The 20,995-nt window shown below is 45.7% G+C and overlaps 1 protein-coding gene across 7 annotated transcripts in view; it reads left to right on the forward strand.

Annotated features, from left to right (window-relative positions):
- Positions 1 to 20,995, forward strand: part of zgc:171482 (zinc finger protein) — a 92,201-nt gene that overhangs the window by 42,040 nt on the left and 29,166 nt on the right. For all 7 annotated transcript variants that reach the window (XM_042336817.1, XM_042336815.1, XM_042336820.1 and 4 more), the window contains exon 5: positions 9,257 to 9,484. In XM_042336817.1, the coding sequence (XP_042192751.1) occupies positions 9,257 to 9,484 (228 nt within the window). The remainder of the gene's footprint in view (positions 1 to 9,256; positions 9,485 to 20,995) is intronic.

Below are 20,995 nucleotides of genomic sequence, written 5' to 3' on the forward strand. Positions count from 1 at the left end.
AACTGGTGCTAGACAAACTTATTGGGCAATTGGTTGCCCTGGCTGAATTGACCCACTTAGTGACAAGCGCAGCCTCACTCATCAGCTGGCCTCTATATATAGTTTAATAGCTGGTTGGTAGTCACTTAATGGGCAATAATTCAATGAAGCGTTTTTGGACGTAAGCAGAACCGCAGGATCGAATCACTGACTTGAGTTCCCTGCCAGTGATTTGTTGTTCTATATAACATTGTGAAGGGCTGTTAACTTTACTTTGTCCTTTAATCCTCTCACCAGTATGCTGCACCACACTAGCCCATTGCTGCCAATATTTCAGTCGACCTCTGAATCAGACATACTTCAGCTCAGGAGGAGGCCATCTTATCTATGCTAGCTGCACTCTAATCCCATTCCCTGCACTTCCCCCATTGCTCGCTCCCCCACTGGAACTTTCTTACTCTAATCCGATTCCCTACTCTCTCCCCATCGCCCATATACTATCACAGTCATTTCACTTTAAGGTATACATAGAACATAGGAACAGGAGGAGACCATTCAGCCCTTCAAGCCTGTTCTGCCATTTAATTAGATCATGGCTGACTTGCACCTCAACTAATCCTTTCAATTCCAATTTTCCGATCTCTCCACATATCTCTTAATCCCCTGACCTGCCAAAAATCTATCAACCTCACTCCTGAAGGTGTGTGTGGATCCAGCATCCATAGCCTTTTAGGGGATAGAATTCAAGATTTCTACCACCCTCTGAGTGAAAAAATTCTTCCTGATTTCACTCTTAAATGGCCTGGTTCTAATTTTAAGACTATGTCCCTTTGTTTTGGATTCCCTCACCAGAGGAAATAGCTTCTCTGTATCTACCCTATCAAATCCCTTTATCATCTTAAATACCTCAATCAAATCCTCCCTCAACCTTCTAAACTTAAGGGAATACACTCTAAGTTTACGCAGCCTTTCCTCGGAACTTAACCCTTTTAGGCCTGGTAACATTCTAGTGACCCTGTGCTGCACCTCCTCCAGGGTCACTATATCAATATATCTTTCCTGAGGTGTGGTGCCCAAAACTGAACGCAATCTCCAGATGGAGTCTGACTAACGCTCTATATAGATGAAGCATCACTTCCTTCCCCTTTGTATTCCAGGCCCTTCAGATAAAGGCTGACATTCCATTTGCCTTTTTGATTACTTTTTGCACCTGGGAACTAGTTTTTAGTAATTTTTGGATATGGACACCCAAATCTCTTTGCTCCTCCACAATTCTTAATTTATCCCCATTAAGAAAATATTCTGCTTTATCTTTTTTCGGTCCATAGTGGACGACCTCACTCTTCCCTACATTGAATTCCATCTGCCACAGCTTTGCCCGCTCACTTAATCTGTCTAAATCCCTTATAACTTCCTACTCCCATCTACGCAATTTACTGAACCTCTTAGTTTAGTGTTGTTTTATATACTTGGATATAAAACTTTCTATTCTTTGGTTCAAGACATTTATGATGAGTAGCTGAGACCCCTAGGGGACACCACTTGTCACTTCCTGGCAAATAAAGAACGCTCCCTTTAGCCCTACTCTCTGTTTCCTGCCTCCCAACCAATTACCAATATTCTGTGAAGCTCTTTAATACGTCTCAAAGATGTGATACAGGTGCTGTATCAAATGCGAGGATTATTATTGTTGTTGGGTCTATGCTGGGGCTCTCTCCCCCACTGGAGATCCTATTCTAATCCCATTCCCTGCTCTCTTTCTCCACATCGTTTCTGTGCTGGTGCTCTTTTGCTAACCCAGAGATGAGACCTTGAGCAATTGAGCCGGAGGCTAGCTTTGCTCTGACGCAGCCTGCCACAGAATTGAAACTTTTCAAACACAGATTGTGTGAAGTCTTCTAATAATGAGAACCGTAGTTTGGAAATATCTGAGTCGGAAAAGGTTGTATTTCATGAAAGGAAATGAGATTGAATCGAATGCCCTTACTTCACTTGGATCCAATAATCATCTAACCTCGGGAGACTGGACCAGGTCAGTGCTTTATTCTGCTCTGCTGAGCTGCTGTTGATAGGATTTGATTTCCCTGTGCATTGAGTAACTGAGGCTGGCAAGAGGCACAGGGGCTGAATTAGAGTTTCTCCCATCCGCCAACTCAGGGCTTTTCATGTCCCCCGGCCACCATCAGTCAATTTGCTCCCTCCCTCTGGAACCTTTTGCCCTTCCTCTCTTAAAAATGAAGGTAAACCGTTTAGCAGTGAAATTAGGAAGAATTGTTTTTCCCGCAGCGAGTGGTAGGAGCGTGAAGTCTTGTAGATCACTGGTTAGAGCACTCGCCTAACAAGCGAGTGACCTGGGTTTGATTCCCGGGCAGTGTGAAACGTTGAGCAAGTTTCCTTACTCCACACTCCTCTGTTTACCGAGCAGTAAGTAGGAACCCGGTTCTTAGTCAATTGGTGGATCACTTTTCCGGGGGAATAATTTCTTCAAAAAAAATAATATTAGTACATTAGTCACTCGATCCATGACTGTTTGTGGGACACTGCTGTGCACAATTGGCTGCCGTGTTTTGCCCACAAAGTATACAATCAATTCACTTTACAGTATATTCTGTGAAGCGTTTTGAGCTCTCGAAGATAAGGCACATATCAGATGTAATTGTTAAATGTAATTACATCTGTATCAAATGTAATTATTTTTATCTCCCTTCCACCTCTCAACCTCTTCCCCCTAATCTGCAGTAAGGAACTTTACTCAATTCTTAAATTTCAAGACAAAATAGTCTGGCCAGCTGAGACTAGCTCGAATTCCGGGCTGTGGCACAGGGAGTGGGGGGGGAGAGATAACCAGAGAGATAAGAATAATCCTTGCATTTGATATAGCGCCTTACCACGTCATTGAAACGTCTCAAAGCGTTTCACAGAACATACTGTAAAGTGACTGTGTATTTTGTGGGCGAAACATGGCAGCCAATTGCGCACAGCAGTGTCCCACAAACAGTCGTAGATTGAGTGAACACATCATTTTTTATGAAGGGATTATTACCATCGGAAAAGTGATCAGGCAATTGACAAACAACCGGGTTCCTTCTTACTGTTAGGTAAAGTGAAGGTACTGCTAGGTTTGCCAACCACAGAGTGACCACATTGATCTCCCTGCCACAGTGTGTTAGTGCCCTGGCTCAGATAGAGCGAGTCTCACTGCTTGGGGCCCCGGGTGGTAAAATGCACAAACAAGTGACCTTGCTAATGCTCTTCCGCCTGACCCATAGCAACAAACAGCCAGAGCGGAAATGGAAATGAGTGTAAATTCATTCCATCTCCCTCTTCCCCCCCCCCCCCACCACCCCCAAAACCAGCAGGCAATGAACACCAGTAAAAGCAGGACATTGAATTCTGGTCTTCAGCCATCTCGCTCACTTATACCAGAGCATTACTTATACTCTCATTCGTACCATTCCTCTTCACTTAGTTTTTCATATCAGTTTAACCATTGGTGTCAGAATCAAACACTGTCCATACACACTCCCAGGTCAGAGTTAGAGACAACAACAACAACAAAATTACATTTGTAAAGCACCTTTTACATCAGGAGGATTCCCAAGATGCTGGACAGACAGAGTTTCGGGCCCGAGCTGGGGATTGGGGTCGGAGAGGGTGGAGGGCAGTGGGGGGAAGCAGGGAGATCAAAAGCACGTTTGAAGAGGACTGTCTTGGGATGGGTGTTGAAGGAGGCAAGAAAGAGGGTGAGGCGGAGGGACTGCAGGATGGAGTTCCAGAGGGTGAGGGCAGAGTGGCAGAAGGCCTGCCTGCCAATAGTGGGGCGAGCGAGGCGGGGGACATGAAGCAGGCCAGAGCCGGCTGAGCGGAGGGAGCGAGCAGGTTGATAGGGGGTTAGGAGGTTCAGAGGGGTAGGGGGGGAGCAAGACCATGGAGGGCTTTGAGGGTGAAGACCAGGATCTTGAACTGTATCCTCTGGGAAGTCAGTAGAGTCGGGCGAGGGTGGGGGTGATATGGTCACGGAGCCTGGTGCGGGAGAGGTCACGGGCTGCAGAGTTCTGGATCATCTGCAGCCTGTGAAGGGAGGAGTTGGGAAGGCCGACAAGCAAGGAGTTTGCATAGTCGAGCCTTGATGCAATGTTTCGGTGGCCTGCAGTGTGAGACAGTGGGGGAGCCGGGTGATGTTGCGGAGACACTGTAAAGCACACTCTACGCTGTCTGTCCACACTCCCAGGTCAGTGACAGCACCCGTTAGACTCAGTTCAGCTGAGTTTGGGAACAGATTGAACTTCTCTGATGGTGACGGGGGGAATGGGAACTTCACAAAATAGCATCATCTAATTGTACTTCAAGCAATAATATCCTATTGTTCCCTGGCTCCATGGGGTCCCACATCATTAGCTGAAAGGCATTGCTGTGTGTGTGTGGTGAAAAACTCTTCCCAGTCCACCTTTCGCTGCGAATCACTCAGTGGAGTGGAATGTTACTGTCGCCAGTAATTGAGCTTGGAGTTTGTCAAAGATTATTTTTCATATCAACAACTCGTCCGAAAGCTGGAACGAGGATAACTTCAGGCAATAATAAAAGCTTCCGGCTCTGAGGTCGGCCAAGTGAAACACAAGAGTTCATACCATCTCACCCCAGAGAGCCCAGCACCAAGACACAACCTGCCCAACCCTCCACACCCCCCAACACCCAACCCCAGCTCTTTAATCCCAATGGTTTATTATCCCCTCTGCTGGTAGAATGGGTGTTTAATTGAGGGTAAAATTATCTTCCGCTTTTGATTTGAACTTATTAAGGTAGCGAGCCCTTTGGCTCTGTAATGCAGCTATGAATGGAGAGCTTAATGGCCCGTTTTGAGAGAATTGTAAGCATGCTTACTTTAATCTCTTTCTTATTTCTGTCTCCTTTCTCATCTCTCTCTCTCTCTCTCTGTCTGTGTTTCCTGTTATTCTCCAGCTGTCTTTATCTGTATCTCTCACGCCCTGTCTGTCTCTCTCTCTATTTGTATGTCTCTATCTCTCACTCTGCCTTGTCTTCTCCATATTCCTTATCTCTGTGTGTGTCTTTCTCTCCGTCACCTCCCTCTCTCTCGCTATCTGTCTTTATCTCTCTCTCGCGCCTCTTGCCGCTCTGTTCACGTGTTTTCTCTAACCTTCCTTCTTTCTCTCCTGTTTCCTCTTTCTTCCACCTTTCGTCCTCACCTCTTTCCCTCTCTCTCTCTCCCTCCCTCTTTCTCTTCCCATCTCTCTTTTCTCTGCTCCTCTTTTGTTTCTATCTGCCTCTCCTTCCGAAATCGAAGCACATGTCTTGCCCATTGACGTTTCCCTCCCTAGTGTGGGATCTAAAGTTTAGAGTTTCTAACTGAATTCCTTAATAAAGAAGAGAAGATACAAGATGAAGAGTTACAGAGTTTCGTAACAATAATAATGCTTACATTGGTTATAGCACCTTACTACGCTGTTGAGTCGTCTCAAAGCGCTTGACAGAATATACTGTAAAGTGTAGTGACTGTGTGTTTTGTGGCCGAAAAGCGGCAGCCAATTGCACACAGCAGCGTCCCACAAACATGAAGCTCAGTTGGAATGGAGGGAATCTTAGACTAGAGTCAGAGAAGTAGAGAGCACAGGCAGGAGACGAGGGATGCAGAAGAAGGAGAGGGTTAGGATGTGATGTGCCATTTTGCAGGCGTTGGCAAGTTGTTTGTGCTGGCTCACCGTGGGGTTAGCATCAGTGGCTTCTGATTCTATATGAGGTCTTGGCAGGTCTATTGTCTGACATCTCCTGGGATTAGATTCAATGATTTTGGTTGTGTTAGCTCTTGGCAATGTGGAAGTTCAGGCTAATTCAATGTGTTAATAGTTGTCACTCCCTTCGGTGCGAGGAGAAAGTTGGAGAGCTGCCTTTACATGGTCCCGTCTGTGCTTGTTTAAGCAGCCATTAAAGATCTCAGGTCTAATTGTGAAGAAAAAGCAGTTTCTCCTGGTGTCCTGGTCCTCCAGTCCTCCAGTTAAATTGGTTGTTCATGTTGTGGCTATTTGCGGAACAGCACTGTACACAAGTTGGCCACTCTGTTTTCTACAAATAAACAGTCGCTACCCTTGACAGCAATTCCCTGTGAAGCATTCGGAGACATTTTGGTGTTATAGATGTACTCTCATAGCGTAGTGGTTAGAGCACTCACCTCACAAACGAGAGGACCTGGGTTCGATTCCCAGGCAGGATGAAACCTTAATCAAGTTTCCTTACTCCACATACCTAATAGTAAGTAGGAACCTGGTTGTTGGTTGATTGGCAGATCGTTTCCAGGGGTAATAAGCCCTCAAAAAAAATCTAGTCACTCAATCCACAACTATTTATAGGACATTGCTGTGCTCAATTTTTGCCACGTTTGGCCCACAAAATACACAGTCACTACTAGTTGCAATATATTCAGTGAAGCTCTTTGAGATATCTCACCAATGTGATAAGGCGCTTTATCAAATGCAAGGATTATTATTATTATTACGCAAATTAGCCGCTCGGTTTTCTACAAACAAACAGTCACTACACTTGACGGCAGTTCCCTGTGAGGCGTTCGGAGACGTTTTGCTGTTATAATGTCAGTTTATTATTTTTGCAATCCCCTAAATGGTTTGTCCCAGGCTCCTGACCCTTGTAATCATGATCCCAACCCCCAGCTCGGGTGCGGATCCCTGACTGTCCAGCGCCTTGGGAGGTCCTCCTGACGTGAAAGGCGCTGTGTAAATGTCATTTGTTGTTGTTGTTCAATTGGCCGTATCTCAGCATTGGCGGCCGTTATGATTTGACGAAGGTTTAATTTTGCGTTTCTAATTAAGATTGAACAACCGTTGCTGCTTCCTGCTTTATAACATCCACAGAAGGGAAGCTTCCTATTGATTGCTCCTGTTGCTGAGCCTCGGTATTAGACGCTGATGAATGGAAAAACTCATATGGGTTTAATGGCTTAAAGTAATACTAAGTGTTTACATGGGAACTGCTTTCCCGGGCAGGAGTGTTTAACAATGTACACAGGTTAGTAAGAGAGTAAATCTCTGTGAATCCAACACTCCCGAAATAAACTACAGCACAGATTAAAAACAGAGTAAAGCTCCCTCTATACTGTCTGTCCACCCTCGCAAGTCAGGGTTAGAGACACAGTAAAGCTCCCTCTACACTGTGCGTCCACACTCCCAGGTCGGGGTTGGAGATAGAATAACGCCCCCTCTACACTGTCCATCCACACTCTCAGGTTAGTGATAGCATGTGATAAGAGACAGAGTAAAGCTCTTTCTACACTGTCGTTCCAACACTCCCAAGGCAGAGTCAGCACAAGATAGATACGGAGCTGTATTTTCATAGTGAATTCATAGTGCACTGAAATCTAGGTTAATGGCAGCCTGGAGACATCCCTTTGTATATTTTATAGAAAGCAGTAGAACAATGCCATTCTGGTAGTATCTGTCACATACTGAGTCCCACAAGCCCTGTGCTGAGTGCTGGGAATCCCTGTCAGTGTATGTAAAAGAGATTGTCCTTGCCAACAATTCCCCCAAATAAAATCTCTCATTCACTTCACGGCTGTTTGCGGGACATTGGCTGTTGCGTCCACCTATACAATACACAGTCACTACACTTCACAGAATATCCTGTGAATTGCTTTGAGAGGTCCTGCTGACATGAAAGGCACTCTATTAAATGTATCAAGAATTATTAGAGCGCATGCCTCGCAAGCAAGAGGACCAGGGTGAAACCTCAGGCACGTTTCCTCATGCCACATGCCTCTGTTTACCCAGCAGTAAGTAGAAATCTGGTTGTTAGTCGATTGGTGGATCTCTTTTCCAGGGGAAATAATCCCTTAATAAAAATATTTGGTGACTCAATTCATGGCTGCTGTGCGCAATTGGCCGCCATGTATTGCCCACAAAATATACAGTCAATTCACTTTACAATATATTCCTTGAAGCGCTTTGCGACGTCTCAACGACCTAATAAGACGCTATAACAAATCCAAGGAATATCATCAGTATCTCATAAAATGGTGCAGGAGGTTTGATGGGCAGGAAGGGTTCACTCCCCTTCCTGTCCTGTGTTCTGATGAAGCGCTACCCCCTCCCTAACCCACAGGCACTGAGGCCAGTTGCAGTCTCTGCTAATGTGCTGACTGAGGTCAGCTAATCAGCAGAGGAATGCATGCAGCGAGCTAATAAACTGAATAAACTCACTGAGCCATGTGGGGGGAGGGGAGGGGGAGTGCAGTCCGACGTGGAGTGTTAACAAATGTGAAATCATTACAGGACGGCTGGAATAATTGGCGGTGGATTGCCGAAAACTCTGCATTGTATCCCTGCAGGGTTTACTTATTGATTGATTTATTCAGGGCTATTTCCGTGCTGCCAGCGGGCACTGGCGCACATGCCAACTGCAGCATCGGCCTTTGTGGCACTGACGCACATAAGGCTTAGCCTTGCCAGCGGATTAACTATTGCCCCCCCCCCCCCCGACACTGCAGGGGAATCAGCAGCACACCACACCACACCACACAGTGGCCTTTAACACTACCAGGGGTTATCAGAGGGCAAACAGTGAGGAAGTTTTCACTGAACAATTGTTCAGTCACATAATAGCACAGATTTAAGATAATAAATTTATTAATAATAATAAACCTTGGATTTGATATTGCACCATATCACATCGTTGAGACGTCTCAAAGCCTTCACAGAATTTACTGTACAGTGGATTGACTGAGTATTTTGTGGGTGAAACGCGGCAGCCAAATGCGCACAATAGCACTCCACAAACAGTCGTAGATTGAGTGAACAATTTATTATTATTATTTCTATTATTTTTTTTGAAGGGATTGTTATCTCCTGGAAAAGCGATCCGCCAATCAGCTAACAACTGGGTTCCTACTTACTGCTGGGTAACCAGAGGCGTGTGGGGTAAGGAAACTTGCCCAAGGTTTCACCCTAAGCTAGGAATTGAACCCGCGTCCTCTCACTTGCGAGGCGAGCGCTCTAACCACTGAGCTACAGAACAAGAACAACTTGCATTTATATAGCACCCCTCACGCAGGTCAGCATCCCAGAGCACAAATAGACAGATAGAGACAGGGGGCAAGGCAGAGGACTGGTGTAGGAGAGGATCAGAGAGATAGTGTGGTGCTGGGTTGTGAAGGGATGTGTAGGTGGGGCCGGGGCCCTGCAAGCGGCTGTGCTGGGACCTGCTGTGTGACGTGACGTGATTTTTACCCTGTAATTATGATTTTATATCCCAGAGACTCCTCCTGACACATTGCAGCCAGTGGCCTACATCTACGAGAGCACGGGCCCCACCGGCGACTACAGCAGCGACTCGGGAAAGTACTGCCTCCTGTGTAACGCCTGGTTCAACAACCCCATGATGGCCCAGCAGCACTACGAGGGCAAGAAACACAAGAAGAACGCAGCCAGGGCAAAGCTCCTGGAGCAGCTGGGAGAGACCCTGGGCTCCGAGGCCCTGCGAGGTGAGCGGCTAAGCGGAGGGCTGGGGTGGGGAAGGTGGGGGGAGGAGGGAGGTGAGGGGGGCCAGGAGAAGTGGGAGAAACACGGTGATTTCCCCAGAGCTTTGAGCTGCCAGGAGTCAGGCTGGCCCGAGGCTCCATCTCTGTTTGTTATTTTTTTTATCACCTTCTCTTCCAGGTAATATTTGTTCCATCTCTTTTGATCGGATGGCCCCGGTTTAACCCCTTCAGCCCCGCACGGCGAGAGCCGCAGCCTGTGTGTGACGCGTCAATTGTATCCCAGTAAAATTCACTGAAGTCGTATGAGTCGGGACCATGACATTGAATGTGACTTACGCCAAGTCCGAGTTTCAGGCAAATAGATCATAGAAAATCCAATTTATTCAATAATCCACACTGCGCTTGTGTACTTTAATGCAGTCAATAAGTGCACATTCATTCACGGGTCAAGATTTACATTTCCTGCGGTTCAATGCATCTCGACCTGTTGCCGCATGTGCATTTACTGTCACTCGTAGGAATCGCATTGAATCAGGGGAAATTAAGTTTTTCTACGCATGCATCGACTGATGAAGACTACTTTTCCCGCAATTCAATGCAGCAAGTAAGTGCACATGCATCAACAGGTAAGGACGGAGTTTCCCGCCTTAGGCAAGTTTGCTTACTTCACACACCTCTGTTTACCTAGTAGTAAGTAGGAACTTGGTTGTTAGTTGATTGGTGGATTGCTTTTCCGGGGATAATAATTCCTTCAAAAAAAAATAATAATAAAAATGATCTCATCGCTCAATCCGAGACTGTTCGTGGGACACTGACGTGCACAATTGGCTGCTGCGTTTTGCCCACAAAATCCACATTCAATCCACTTCACAATAAGGTTTGTGAGATATTGCTTTGAGACGTCTCAACAACGTGATAATAAGACGCCATATCGAATGCAAGGCTTATTAAATAGAGTAAATCTGGAGCCGAGGGGGAAATTTCACACCTTGAGGAATTTAAGTTAATTGTGATTCCGACGAGTTAAATAGTTCCTGCGACTGATTGTACAATGTGGACTCTCAAGGGGCACAGAGCAGAGTGCTCGAGTGATGTGGAGAGGGAGTCGAGACGTGCATTAAGACATCATCAGCACTAACACTGGGCCTCACTCCTGCACTAATAGATTACAATGCATTAAACAGCCCAGTCCTTCATAAACAAGACCCCAGGCATCTGGGAAACTAATAAAGCATAACTGATAAAGCAATTGGAGGAACAGCCTTTTCGAATAATTCAGCAAGGTCAGAAACGCTACATTTTAAAAATAAATGATATCCCTCTCGTTGCCGAGGGGGAGGGGAGGGAGAGAGGGGTCATCTGGCGTTATCCTCAGCACCTTCCAAGCCGTTCACTAACACTCAAATGTGCGCGAGAAATCACAAAACGATCAGCAGTCCCCACCCTCTGGAACTCCACCTCGCCCCTTGCCTCACCTCCTTCAAGGTCCGTCTCAAGACCTTCCTCTCTGACCGTGGCTTCAGTCTTCGGTGTCTGGCTGAGGTTGGTGCAGAGGTGGAATGAAATTCCCTCTCACTGCTCATCTGCACAGAATGCGTAACTAGCAAAACCTAGCGAGCTACGGTTACTTTGCGATTCAGAGTCTCAAAGCGAGTGATGTTTCCCAGATAAGTGTCAGCACAAGGTCTGTGAAAATTTACACCACAGAAACAGGTCACTCAGCCCGACCAGTCCGTGCCGGTGGTTACACTCCACACAAGTCTCCCCCACCCCGTTCCTTACTCCCTTCCACACCCTTCTGTTTCCCTCTCCCTCGTTCTTGCTTCCTCTTGAATTGCATCGTTATCATAGATATCATCATAATACTCTGGCATAGAGTTACATAGCATCATAGAATTATACAGCACAGAAGAAGGCCTTTGAAATGAGCTTCCAAATCAACCTCACTCCCTCCACCACCCCCACCCGCCCATTCTCTCCTCATAGCCCTAATCAACCCCACTCCCCTGCTCTCTCCCCACTCCCTCAATCAACCTCACTCCCCCGCTCTCTCCCCATAGCCCTGATCAACCCCACTCCCCCGCTCTCTCCCCATAGCCCTAATCAACCCCACTCCCCCGCTCTCTCCCCATAGCCCTGATCAACCCCACTCCCCCGCTCTCTCCCCATAGCCCTGATCAACCCCACTCCCCCGCCTCCCCATAGCCCTGATCAACCCCCCACTCCCCCGCTCTATCCCCATAGCCCTGATCAACCCCATTCCCGCCGCGCTCTCCCCACAGCCCTGCAAACTTATCCTCCCCAAATAATTATCTACTTCTCTCTTAAAAGTTGTTATCGAATCGGCTTCCACCAGCCTTTCAGGCAGTGCATTCCACATAGAGCAATAAGGCAGAGAAACAAGCTATCCAGCCCAACTATATACTCCACACAAGCCTCCACCCCTTCCAATCCCTCTCCTACACCCCTCTATTCCTCTGTCCTACACCCCTTTATTCCCCTCTCCTACACCTCTCTATTCCCCTCTCCTACACCCGTCTATTCCCCTCTCCTACACCCCTTTATTCCTCTCTCCTACACCCGTCTATTCCCCTCTCCTACACCCCTTTATTCCTCTCTCCTACACCCGTCTATTCCCCTCTTCTACACCCCTCTATTCCCCTCTTCTACACCCCTCTATTCCCCTCTCCCCTCATGTTTGCATCAAGTTTCCTCTTTTGATGATTTTGCTCTAACCACAGCTCCCGGCATTACTGCACATTGCCGGGAGCACATTCTCACCTCCCTTTGTGTGAAGAAGTTTCTCCTAAACTCCCTATCAGATCTGTTACTGTCTGCCTTATATATTCATACCTTTCATCAACAAGTGGAGAGAGTCCATTGAAACCCACTTTATCGAATCCTTTCATAATCTTAAACCCCAATCGTCTCAACTCTGCAGAGACAAGCTCCAAGTCTGCTCAAGTGTAGTGACTGTGTATTTTGTAGGCAAAGGCAGAAGCCAATTAGTGTACACAGTCATGGCCATAAGGTGACCAATTATCTGGGAGAAGCTTCCCCCCTCTTTTCCAGTAGGGACTGACTTGATTTGGAGGCCAATTTCTTGTTAAGAACTGCGGAAAAACCAGCTCCTGCAAATTGAGCCTGGACCTAAGAATTTTCCACAATTTTCCACGTCATCATGAAGAGAAAGCTGCCATACAGCCCGGACCTGACTGGCCTCAGTGCTATTTTCACCAACAAACACACAGTCACTACGCTACGCTTCACAGTAAAATCCTGCGCAGTGTTTTGAGACGTCTCAGTTACGGAATGAGGCGCTGTATCAAATGCGAGCACTATTATGGTTCACTGCGGGGAGATCCGGTCGTCGAGTTATTCACTAGGTTGTGAGGGGTCTGCAACCTAGTGAGTGATAATTATTGCTAATAATAACAATGTAATCCCACTCCTGTCTCCGGGTCCTCATTATTACTGAGAAGCACGCTTGTTGCTGTCACAGTCTATAAAAAAGTGGATTGGTGTACTGAGTGTGCAGTAAAACCCCGAGGCCAGGAATTGATTAGACAGCTCGGAAATCAGTGCAGACCTTACGCAGGTCAATTTGCTAAACTCATTCTCCTTTTAACCGTAGAAGCAACTGCCCAGAGTATAGTGGAATGTTTTTCTCCTCTCTCTCTCTCTCTCTCTCACTGGGTTAATGTAGCCTGGCTTAGACACTCTTATGCTCTCACTTCCAGATCAGAAGGTTGTGGGTTTGGCCCCACATCAGGGACTTCATAATAATAATTATAATAATAATCCTTGCATTTGATACAGCATCTTATCATGTCTTTGAGATGTCTCAAAAGCGCATCACAGAATATACCGCAAAGTGAATTGACTGAATATTTTGTTGGTGAAACGCGGCAGCCGATTGCGCACATTAATGTCCCACAAACAATCGTGGATTGAAGTGACCAAATTATTATTATTTATTTATTTTGAAGGGATTAGGACCGCCCGGAAAAGTGATCCACCAACTGACTTGAGTTCGCAGTCTAGGCTGACCATCCAGTGTAGTGCTGTAGGAGTGTTGCACAGTCAGAGATCATGCGCTTCAGATGAGATGTTAAACCCATCTGTGCCCAGTTGGGCGGATGTTGAACATTCTGCAATGGGAGGGAGGGAGGAGCAGGAGGTTTATCCAAGACTGACAACCCTCCAGATAAATTGGTCACTCACTTCAGACCTTCTTGTGGGATTGTTGTGTGCAATTTGGCTTCTGTATTTAACCCCAGTGGAGTCATGTAGCTCAGTGGTTAGAGCACTTGCCTCGCAAGCGAGACCTGGGTTCAGTTCCGGGCAGGGCAAAACTAAGAACCAGGTTCCTACTTACTGGGCAGTTTCCCTACTCCACACGCCTCTGTTTACCCAGCAGTAAGTCGGAACCTGGTTGTTAGTAGATTAGCGGATCGCTTTTCCTGGGCTAATAATCCCTTCAAAATTAAAATAATAATAATTTGGTCACTCAATCCACGATAGTGGGACACCACTCTGCTCAAATTGGCAAATTGGCTGCCGCGTTTCACCCGCAAAATACAGTCAATTCACTTCACAGTATAATCTGTGAAGCGGTTTGAGAGGTCTCGAAGACATCAAAAGGCGCGATATCAAATGCAAGGATTTTTATTATTACACCTGCGAGCATTTGTCCCGCGAAGCACTTTTAATCGATTTGACGTCGTAGGCGCTGTACCGAAAGCAAAGATTATTATTAAAAAATAACAAGAGTGAGAGAAAGAAAATCTTTGAGTTCTGCTGCTGGGAGGTTGGGACGTTTCTGCAATAGATAGGGAACCATGTGTTATCTCCCAGTGACCCACATTGTGAAATGAACTCCCATTGACTAAAGAACATTAATCATATTCAGCCATAAATGTCACACCAATTGATAATTGCCTAAAAATACCTGGAGAGAAAAGCCTGCCTATAATTGGCTCGCTGACCTTACCATTCACCACTGGTCCCCGGAATGACTTAAGGACAGAAATGTTCAGTGCAGAATATTACAAACTGCGGTCTCGTTCACTGATGGTCACTGCGCAATAATAATAATAATTGTATCCTTGTATTTGATATAGCGCCTTATCACGTCTTTGAGACCTCACAAACCGCTTCACAGAATATACTGTAAAGTGTAGTGACTATGTGTTTTGAGGGCGAAATGGAGCTCCAAAGACCTGAAAATCCTGCTTGGTCTGCGCTCCCAGACACTGTCCTGTGTATGGTGCGATATAAAGCCAAGTTGTTCTTGTTGTGAGTGATAACCAGGAAGCTACCTCTGATCTAGCCTGACTGTCTGTGGGGCCCCCAACAGATCTAGGTAAAGAAATGTAGGAAAGATCAGCCAAGTTGGCTTTGGGTTCAAGCCCTCCCCCACCCCATCCGCCATTCCCCATTGGGACTCTCAACTAATGTATTCTAGGCTGACATTGCAATGCAGTGCTGGGGGTGTATTACATTGTCATTGTCAGAGTTGCCGTCCTTCAAGTGAGACATTAAACCAAGGTCCCTTCTGTGCCTGTTCAGGTGGACGTTAACGATCACACAGCACCATTCAAAAAGAGAAGGGAGTTTGTCTCTCCTGGTGTCGTGTCCAACAATGCCCCAGATAAAACTGATCATTTATTTCATGAATGTTTGTGCGCAAAGTGTCATTCGCCTACAAAATACACAGTCACTCCACTTTATGATAAAAATCCTGTGAAGCGCTTTATGACTTATCAACCACATGATAAGGTGCTGTATCAAAATTCAAGTAATAATATTATTATTGTTGTTAAACAGTGGAGTCCAGTAGCTTAGTGATTGGAGCACACGCCTCGCAAGCGAGAGATCAGGGTTTGATTCCCGGGTAGGGTGAAATGTTCCTTACTCCACATCCCTCTGTTTACCCAGCAGTAGGAATCCAGTTGTTAGTCGATTGGCGGATCGCTTTTCTGGGGGTAATAATTGCTTCAAAAAAAAATAATGAATTGGTCACTTCAATCCACGACTGCTTGTGCGACGCTGCTGTGCACAATTGGCTGCCGCGTTTCGTCCACAAAATATACAGTCAATTCACTTTACAGTATATTCTGTGAAGCGCTTTGAGACGTCTTGAAGACATGATCAGGCGCTGTATCAAACACAAGGATTATTATTATTATTTATAAACAGAATACTGTGTGAACTAAACTGCATTGTGTGGCAACCTCTTTGCCAAAGCACAGTCTGTGATCCAATCTACTGAATGCCATTTGATTCCTGCCCTGTGCATAGACCCATCAATCACAGAAAAACTACAGCCAGACAGACTGGAAATATCACCTGAAGCTCAATATGAAACTTGTTCCTCTGCCAATATCAGACTGTCATTTATAATAAGGGCAACGAGTTCTGATCAAGTGGACATTTCCTTTCTCCAGGGATATTGAGTTCAAACGCAATAATGATCCTGGCATTTTATACAGACCCACCACGTCAAACTGTCTCAAACAGCATCACAATTGATGGCAAACGTAGTGACTGTGGGTTTGTAGGAAGCCCCTACTTCGTTGATTTTGTTTATTTGTTGCTTATTTTGATGGATATATGACGGTTTATTTTATTGTTATCACATTTTTTGGGGATTTGTAACAAGCTTGGCGACTGTAAATATGGCCAGCTTCCGGGTCTTAGGGTCGCCACTGTCGCCATTTCCTGCACTGTGCTAGGGCGCTCTGACTCGCTTCCTGCGTATATTGTGCAAACCCAGTGAACAGGAAATGACATTTTTGGTGGCCATTTTTGTAGTTATTATTGTAATAATATGTGAAAAAAAGTGGAAAAAAACCAATAACAGATTTTTAGTGGTTAAACCGAGAAGCCAACAAACATAATTTTATAATAAATAATCATCCTTGCATTTGATATGGCACTTTTCACGTCTTCTAGTCTGAGTGACTGAATTATTATTATTTTTTTGAGGGATTATTTTCCCCAGAAAAGTGATCTACCAATCTACTACCAATCGGGTTCCTACTTACTGCGAGGTAAACAGACGTGTGGAGTAAGGAAACTTGCCCAACTTTTCTCCCCGCCAGGAATCGAACCCAGATTGCGAGGCAAGTGTTCTAACCACTGAGCTACAGGACTCCACATATGAGAGAATGACAGAATATGAGTAATTTTATCACTCATTGGTGTCTGAAGTGCGCTGTGTGATAATTATTACAAACGTGAGATCCTCAACTCCTGAAAATCCATCTCGTCTCAGGGTGTGAGACCTATTTTGCCTTAAAATTTAATATTTGCCACAAAATTGTGTAAATATTCTTAAACATTGACCTCGTTTGGAAGACGGTTTTCCTCGGCTGTTAAACAGAAACCAGCTTCTGAATTAATACTGAGTTTAACGATATTTCGACAATTCTGTTGATTTAAAATTTAAGACAAACAGCCTCGCAGGCTGAGTTTGGTGGAATTTCAGCACCCTTTTTTTTTTGCCCCGCTGGGTGTCTGACACGTGGGGAAACCCATCACTGTGCTTCAGAGTATCCAAACCAAACTGACAATTCCATACCTCCCACCTCCGATGGAGATCCCAGAGATAGATTGTGGGAACGGAATTCACTATCTCTCTCCCTGGAGGGACACATCCTGTTTACTTAATTCCGGAAAGTATTAGGCACAGGTTGGCAAGAGCCAAGGCTTGGGGACCCCAGAGTGTGTGTTGGGGTAACTGCTGGAGTCTGATCAGCTAAAACCGCATAGCTTGCCATTGATATTATATAATATAATAATAATAATCCTTGAATTTGATATAGGGCCTTATCACGTCTTTGAGACGTCTCAAAGAGCTTCACAGGGTATACTGTACATATATATACACAAGTGAATTGTTTGTATATTTTGTGGGCAAAACGCGGCAGCCAATTGAGCACAGCAGTGTCCCACAAATAATCGTGAATTGAGTGACCAATTCATTATTTTTATTTTTTTGAAGGAATTATTTCTCCCAGAAAAGTGATCCACCAATTGACTAACATCCAGATTCTTACTTACTGTAAACAGAGGCGTGTGGAGTAGGAAAGCTTGCCCAACATTTTGCCCTACTGGTAATCGAACCCATGTCTTTCGCTCTAACCACTGAGCCGCAGGACTCCACTGTTGTGTTGGGCAAGCATCCTTGGAGACATCTCAGATGGATCTTCTGGGGAAATATTTGCCCCACCTCCCATCTGGTACACAACCAGAAGAGAGACTTGTGCCCATCTGGCTAGGCTTAAGATAATGCTGTTTGAGATGCATAATTTAGACTTTACATTTATAATGTGATTTATTATTTAAAATTGTGCTGCAATATTTATTAGAGAAAAGTGACAGGTGGCCTTCTGGGCTCCAATATATCATTGTATGGAGGCACTTGAAGCGAGAGGTAGAGCCACGGTAGACTACACTAGCAGGCAAATGTGCCCTCCTCAGATAATAATAATAATAATCCTTGCATTTGATATAGCACTTTTTCACATCTTCTCGACGTCTCAAAGCACTTCACAGAATAGACTGTAAAGTGAATTGACTGTATATTTGTGGGCGAAACGCGACAGCCAATTGTGCACAGCAGTGTTCCGCAAACAGTCGTGGATTGAAAATGACCAATTTATTATTGTTTTGTTTTTGGAGGGATTATTATTAGGCGTGTGGTGTAAGGAAACCTGCCCAAGGTTTCGCCTGGAATTTCAGCCTGGAATTGAACCCAGGTGTCTCGCTTGCAAGGCGAGTGCTCTAACCCCTGAGCTACAGGACTCCAGATCAGGCACCTGTGGATTCCAATGCTCTTTAGGGTCAGGTAGATGGTTTCCAATGGTCCGTAGGACATGGTCGATAAATAGTAATCAACAATCAATGACAAGGTCATTGAGATCCATCTAAATTATACTAAAGACCATTGGAAACCCTCTACCTGAGAACCTTGTTAATTTTTAGGCCAAATAGGTAAGGCTGAGACTAGGAGAAATTTCAGCCTTCCAAGTTGGAGCAGATGTCTACCATATTCTTCCCATTCTCTCCCAATCGCCCTCGTTCCTCCTCACAATGATCCAAACCCTGGTTACAGCGGCCAGGGAATTCCCTCATGCTGGGGTTTAGCTGGGCGAGTGTGCAGGAAGCTGAGGGAGGCCTGGGGTGGGGAGGAACTTGCTACCAGTAGGAGGGCAGGGCAAGGAACTGATATTAAAAGTATTGTAAACTATATAATTTTCATCCTTCGTATGTTGAGACATGGACCAGCTGATTTGGAAACAGCCTGGAGACAGGTTCCCATGCCAGCCGGCCCCTTACATTTGATACAACACCTTCCACGTCAGGAGGACTTAGTGACTGTGTGTCTTGTCTTAAGACCCTCCTCTTCGACCACCCTCCACCCTCCTGATCCCAACCCTCAGCTCGGGTCCAAATCTCTACTGTCCAGCGCCTTGGGATGTCCCCCTGACGTGAAAGGCGCTGTGTAAATGTAATTTGCTGTTGTTTTTGTTGTACAAGTGACAGGGAGAGGCATGGGGAGACATGCTGTTGAGGTGAGCTTTACCTGGGATGGGCTGTGAGAGTCAGTTGTTTCATATGAAACAAAATGCCACAGATAGACAAGGGGCAGGAACAGAGAGATCAGAGGATCGAGCAGCCGCAAACACACTGTCACAACAGGTTACACTCAGCTGGTGTTAAACTCCTCAGCCTCGGGAAGGACAATTTACAGCCCTTTGTTGTGTTTGAAGTTACTCAGAGGTTGAGTATTGATCCATTTGGCTAATTTGGCTGAAAGCAGCCATTTCCAGCTGCCTGATTGCCCAGGTCTCCTGTTTCTTTGGGAAAGCAGAGACTTGAGGGAACCCATTCCCCCATAAGGCAATCCCCTCCAGGGTCGGGAGGTTGGGGATTCAAGCCCCATGTCAGATGTCTGAGCTCACAGTCCAGGCTTACACTCCAGTGCAGTGTAATGCTTGGAGAGCGCTGTATTGTGCCGTTCTTCGCATAAAACGTTTGATCAAATTCCCGTCTGTGTACGCTCCGGTTGAAGATCCCACAATGCTATTAGAAAAAAGAGGGTGGATGTTAAAACTGCGATATTGTTGGAAAAGAGAAAGGAGTTTATCTCCTGGTGTCCAGGCCAACAATTCCCCAGATAACAACAACAACTTGGATTTATATAGTGCCCTCCACGCCGGATGGGATTTAAGCAGTTGTTCATTTCAAAGTTGATGGTGGACACTGTTATATCAAAATATCTGACACATCTGTCGCCAACAACAGTCACTACACTTTGAGACGTTTTGGTGTTTAATAATAATCCTTGCATTTGATATACTGTAAAGTGGATTGCCTGTGTGTTTTGTGGGCGAAACGTGGCATCCAGTTGCGCACAGCAGCGTTGCACAAACATGCAGTGAGTAACCAATTTTATTTGGGGGATTGTCGGCCAGGACACCGGGAGAGAGAGAGAAACTCGCTTCTCTTTTCGAATAGTCCATGGGATCGTTAACGTTCACCTGACAAACAAGGTTGTTTTTTTGGAGCCTAACATCTGTGACTCAGTCCTGGCTGAGGTTCCAGTGCAATCCTGGGTGGGGGGTGGGAGAGGGGGGGGAGCTGCATTGTGGGAGGTCAACAACAAAAACAAATTGCAGTTGTATTGCTCCTTTCATGTCACAAGGACGTCCCAAGGCGCTGGACAATCAGGGATCCGCACTCGAGCTGGTGATTGGCATCAGGAGGGGTGGAAGGCGTCGAGGCTCAGGGTAGGTGGTTGACCGAAAGCATGGTCGAAGAAGACGGTCTTGAAATGGGTCTTGAGGGAGGCGAGGGAGGGGCCTGAGACCCCAAGAGCCAGCTCCAAACATCTTAACATCATAAATCAAATATCTTTGTCAATGCCTGTCTGTCCGCTGTGTCCGCTGTGGGTGGAAGTTCCCTGTGACTGCTGCTTAGGGAATGTCCTGGCTCCACATTAATTAGATGGTTCCTAGTAAATGACTAAATAGTTTTCCTTTTAAGTTCCAAAGTTTAAGCTTGCACAGCAGTAACTGGTTGGTGAAGTGAACAGGACCCAATGTTGTGCGTCTATAACATCACGAGGCTATTCAAAATTGTGAGGGGTTTTGCTAGAGTAAATAGGTGAAACTGTTTCCTCTGGAGGTGGATTGGTAACCAGAGGACACAGATTTAAGATAATTGTCGGAAGAACCAGATGAGAGACGAGGAGAATCTTTTTTACTGAGAGAGTTGTTACGGTCTGGAATTCACTGCAATGGAAGCAGATTCGATGGTAGCTCTCAAAAGGGAATTGGATAAGTATTTAAAAAGGAAACATTTCCAGGACTATAGGATAAGAAAAAGGGAGTAGGACTAGGTGGGTAAGCTCTTTGAAAGAGCTGGCACAGGCACGATGGGCCGAATGGCCTCCTTTTGTGTTGTAAGATTCTATGATTTGTCGCCTTCCTTTATGTGGTTCAA

The sequence above is a fragment of the Callorhinchus milii genome, unplaced genomic scaffold (assembly GCF_018977255.1).
Source record: "Callorhinchus milii isolate IMCB2004 unplaced genomic scaffold, IMCB_Cmil_1.0 Scaffold7, whole genome shotgun sequence".
Classification (NCBI taxonomy): domain Eukaryota; kingdom Metazoa; phylum Chordata; class Chondrichthyes; order Chimaeriformes; family Callorhinchidae; genus Callorhinchus; species Callorhinchus milii.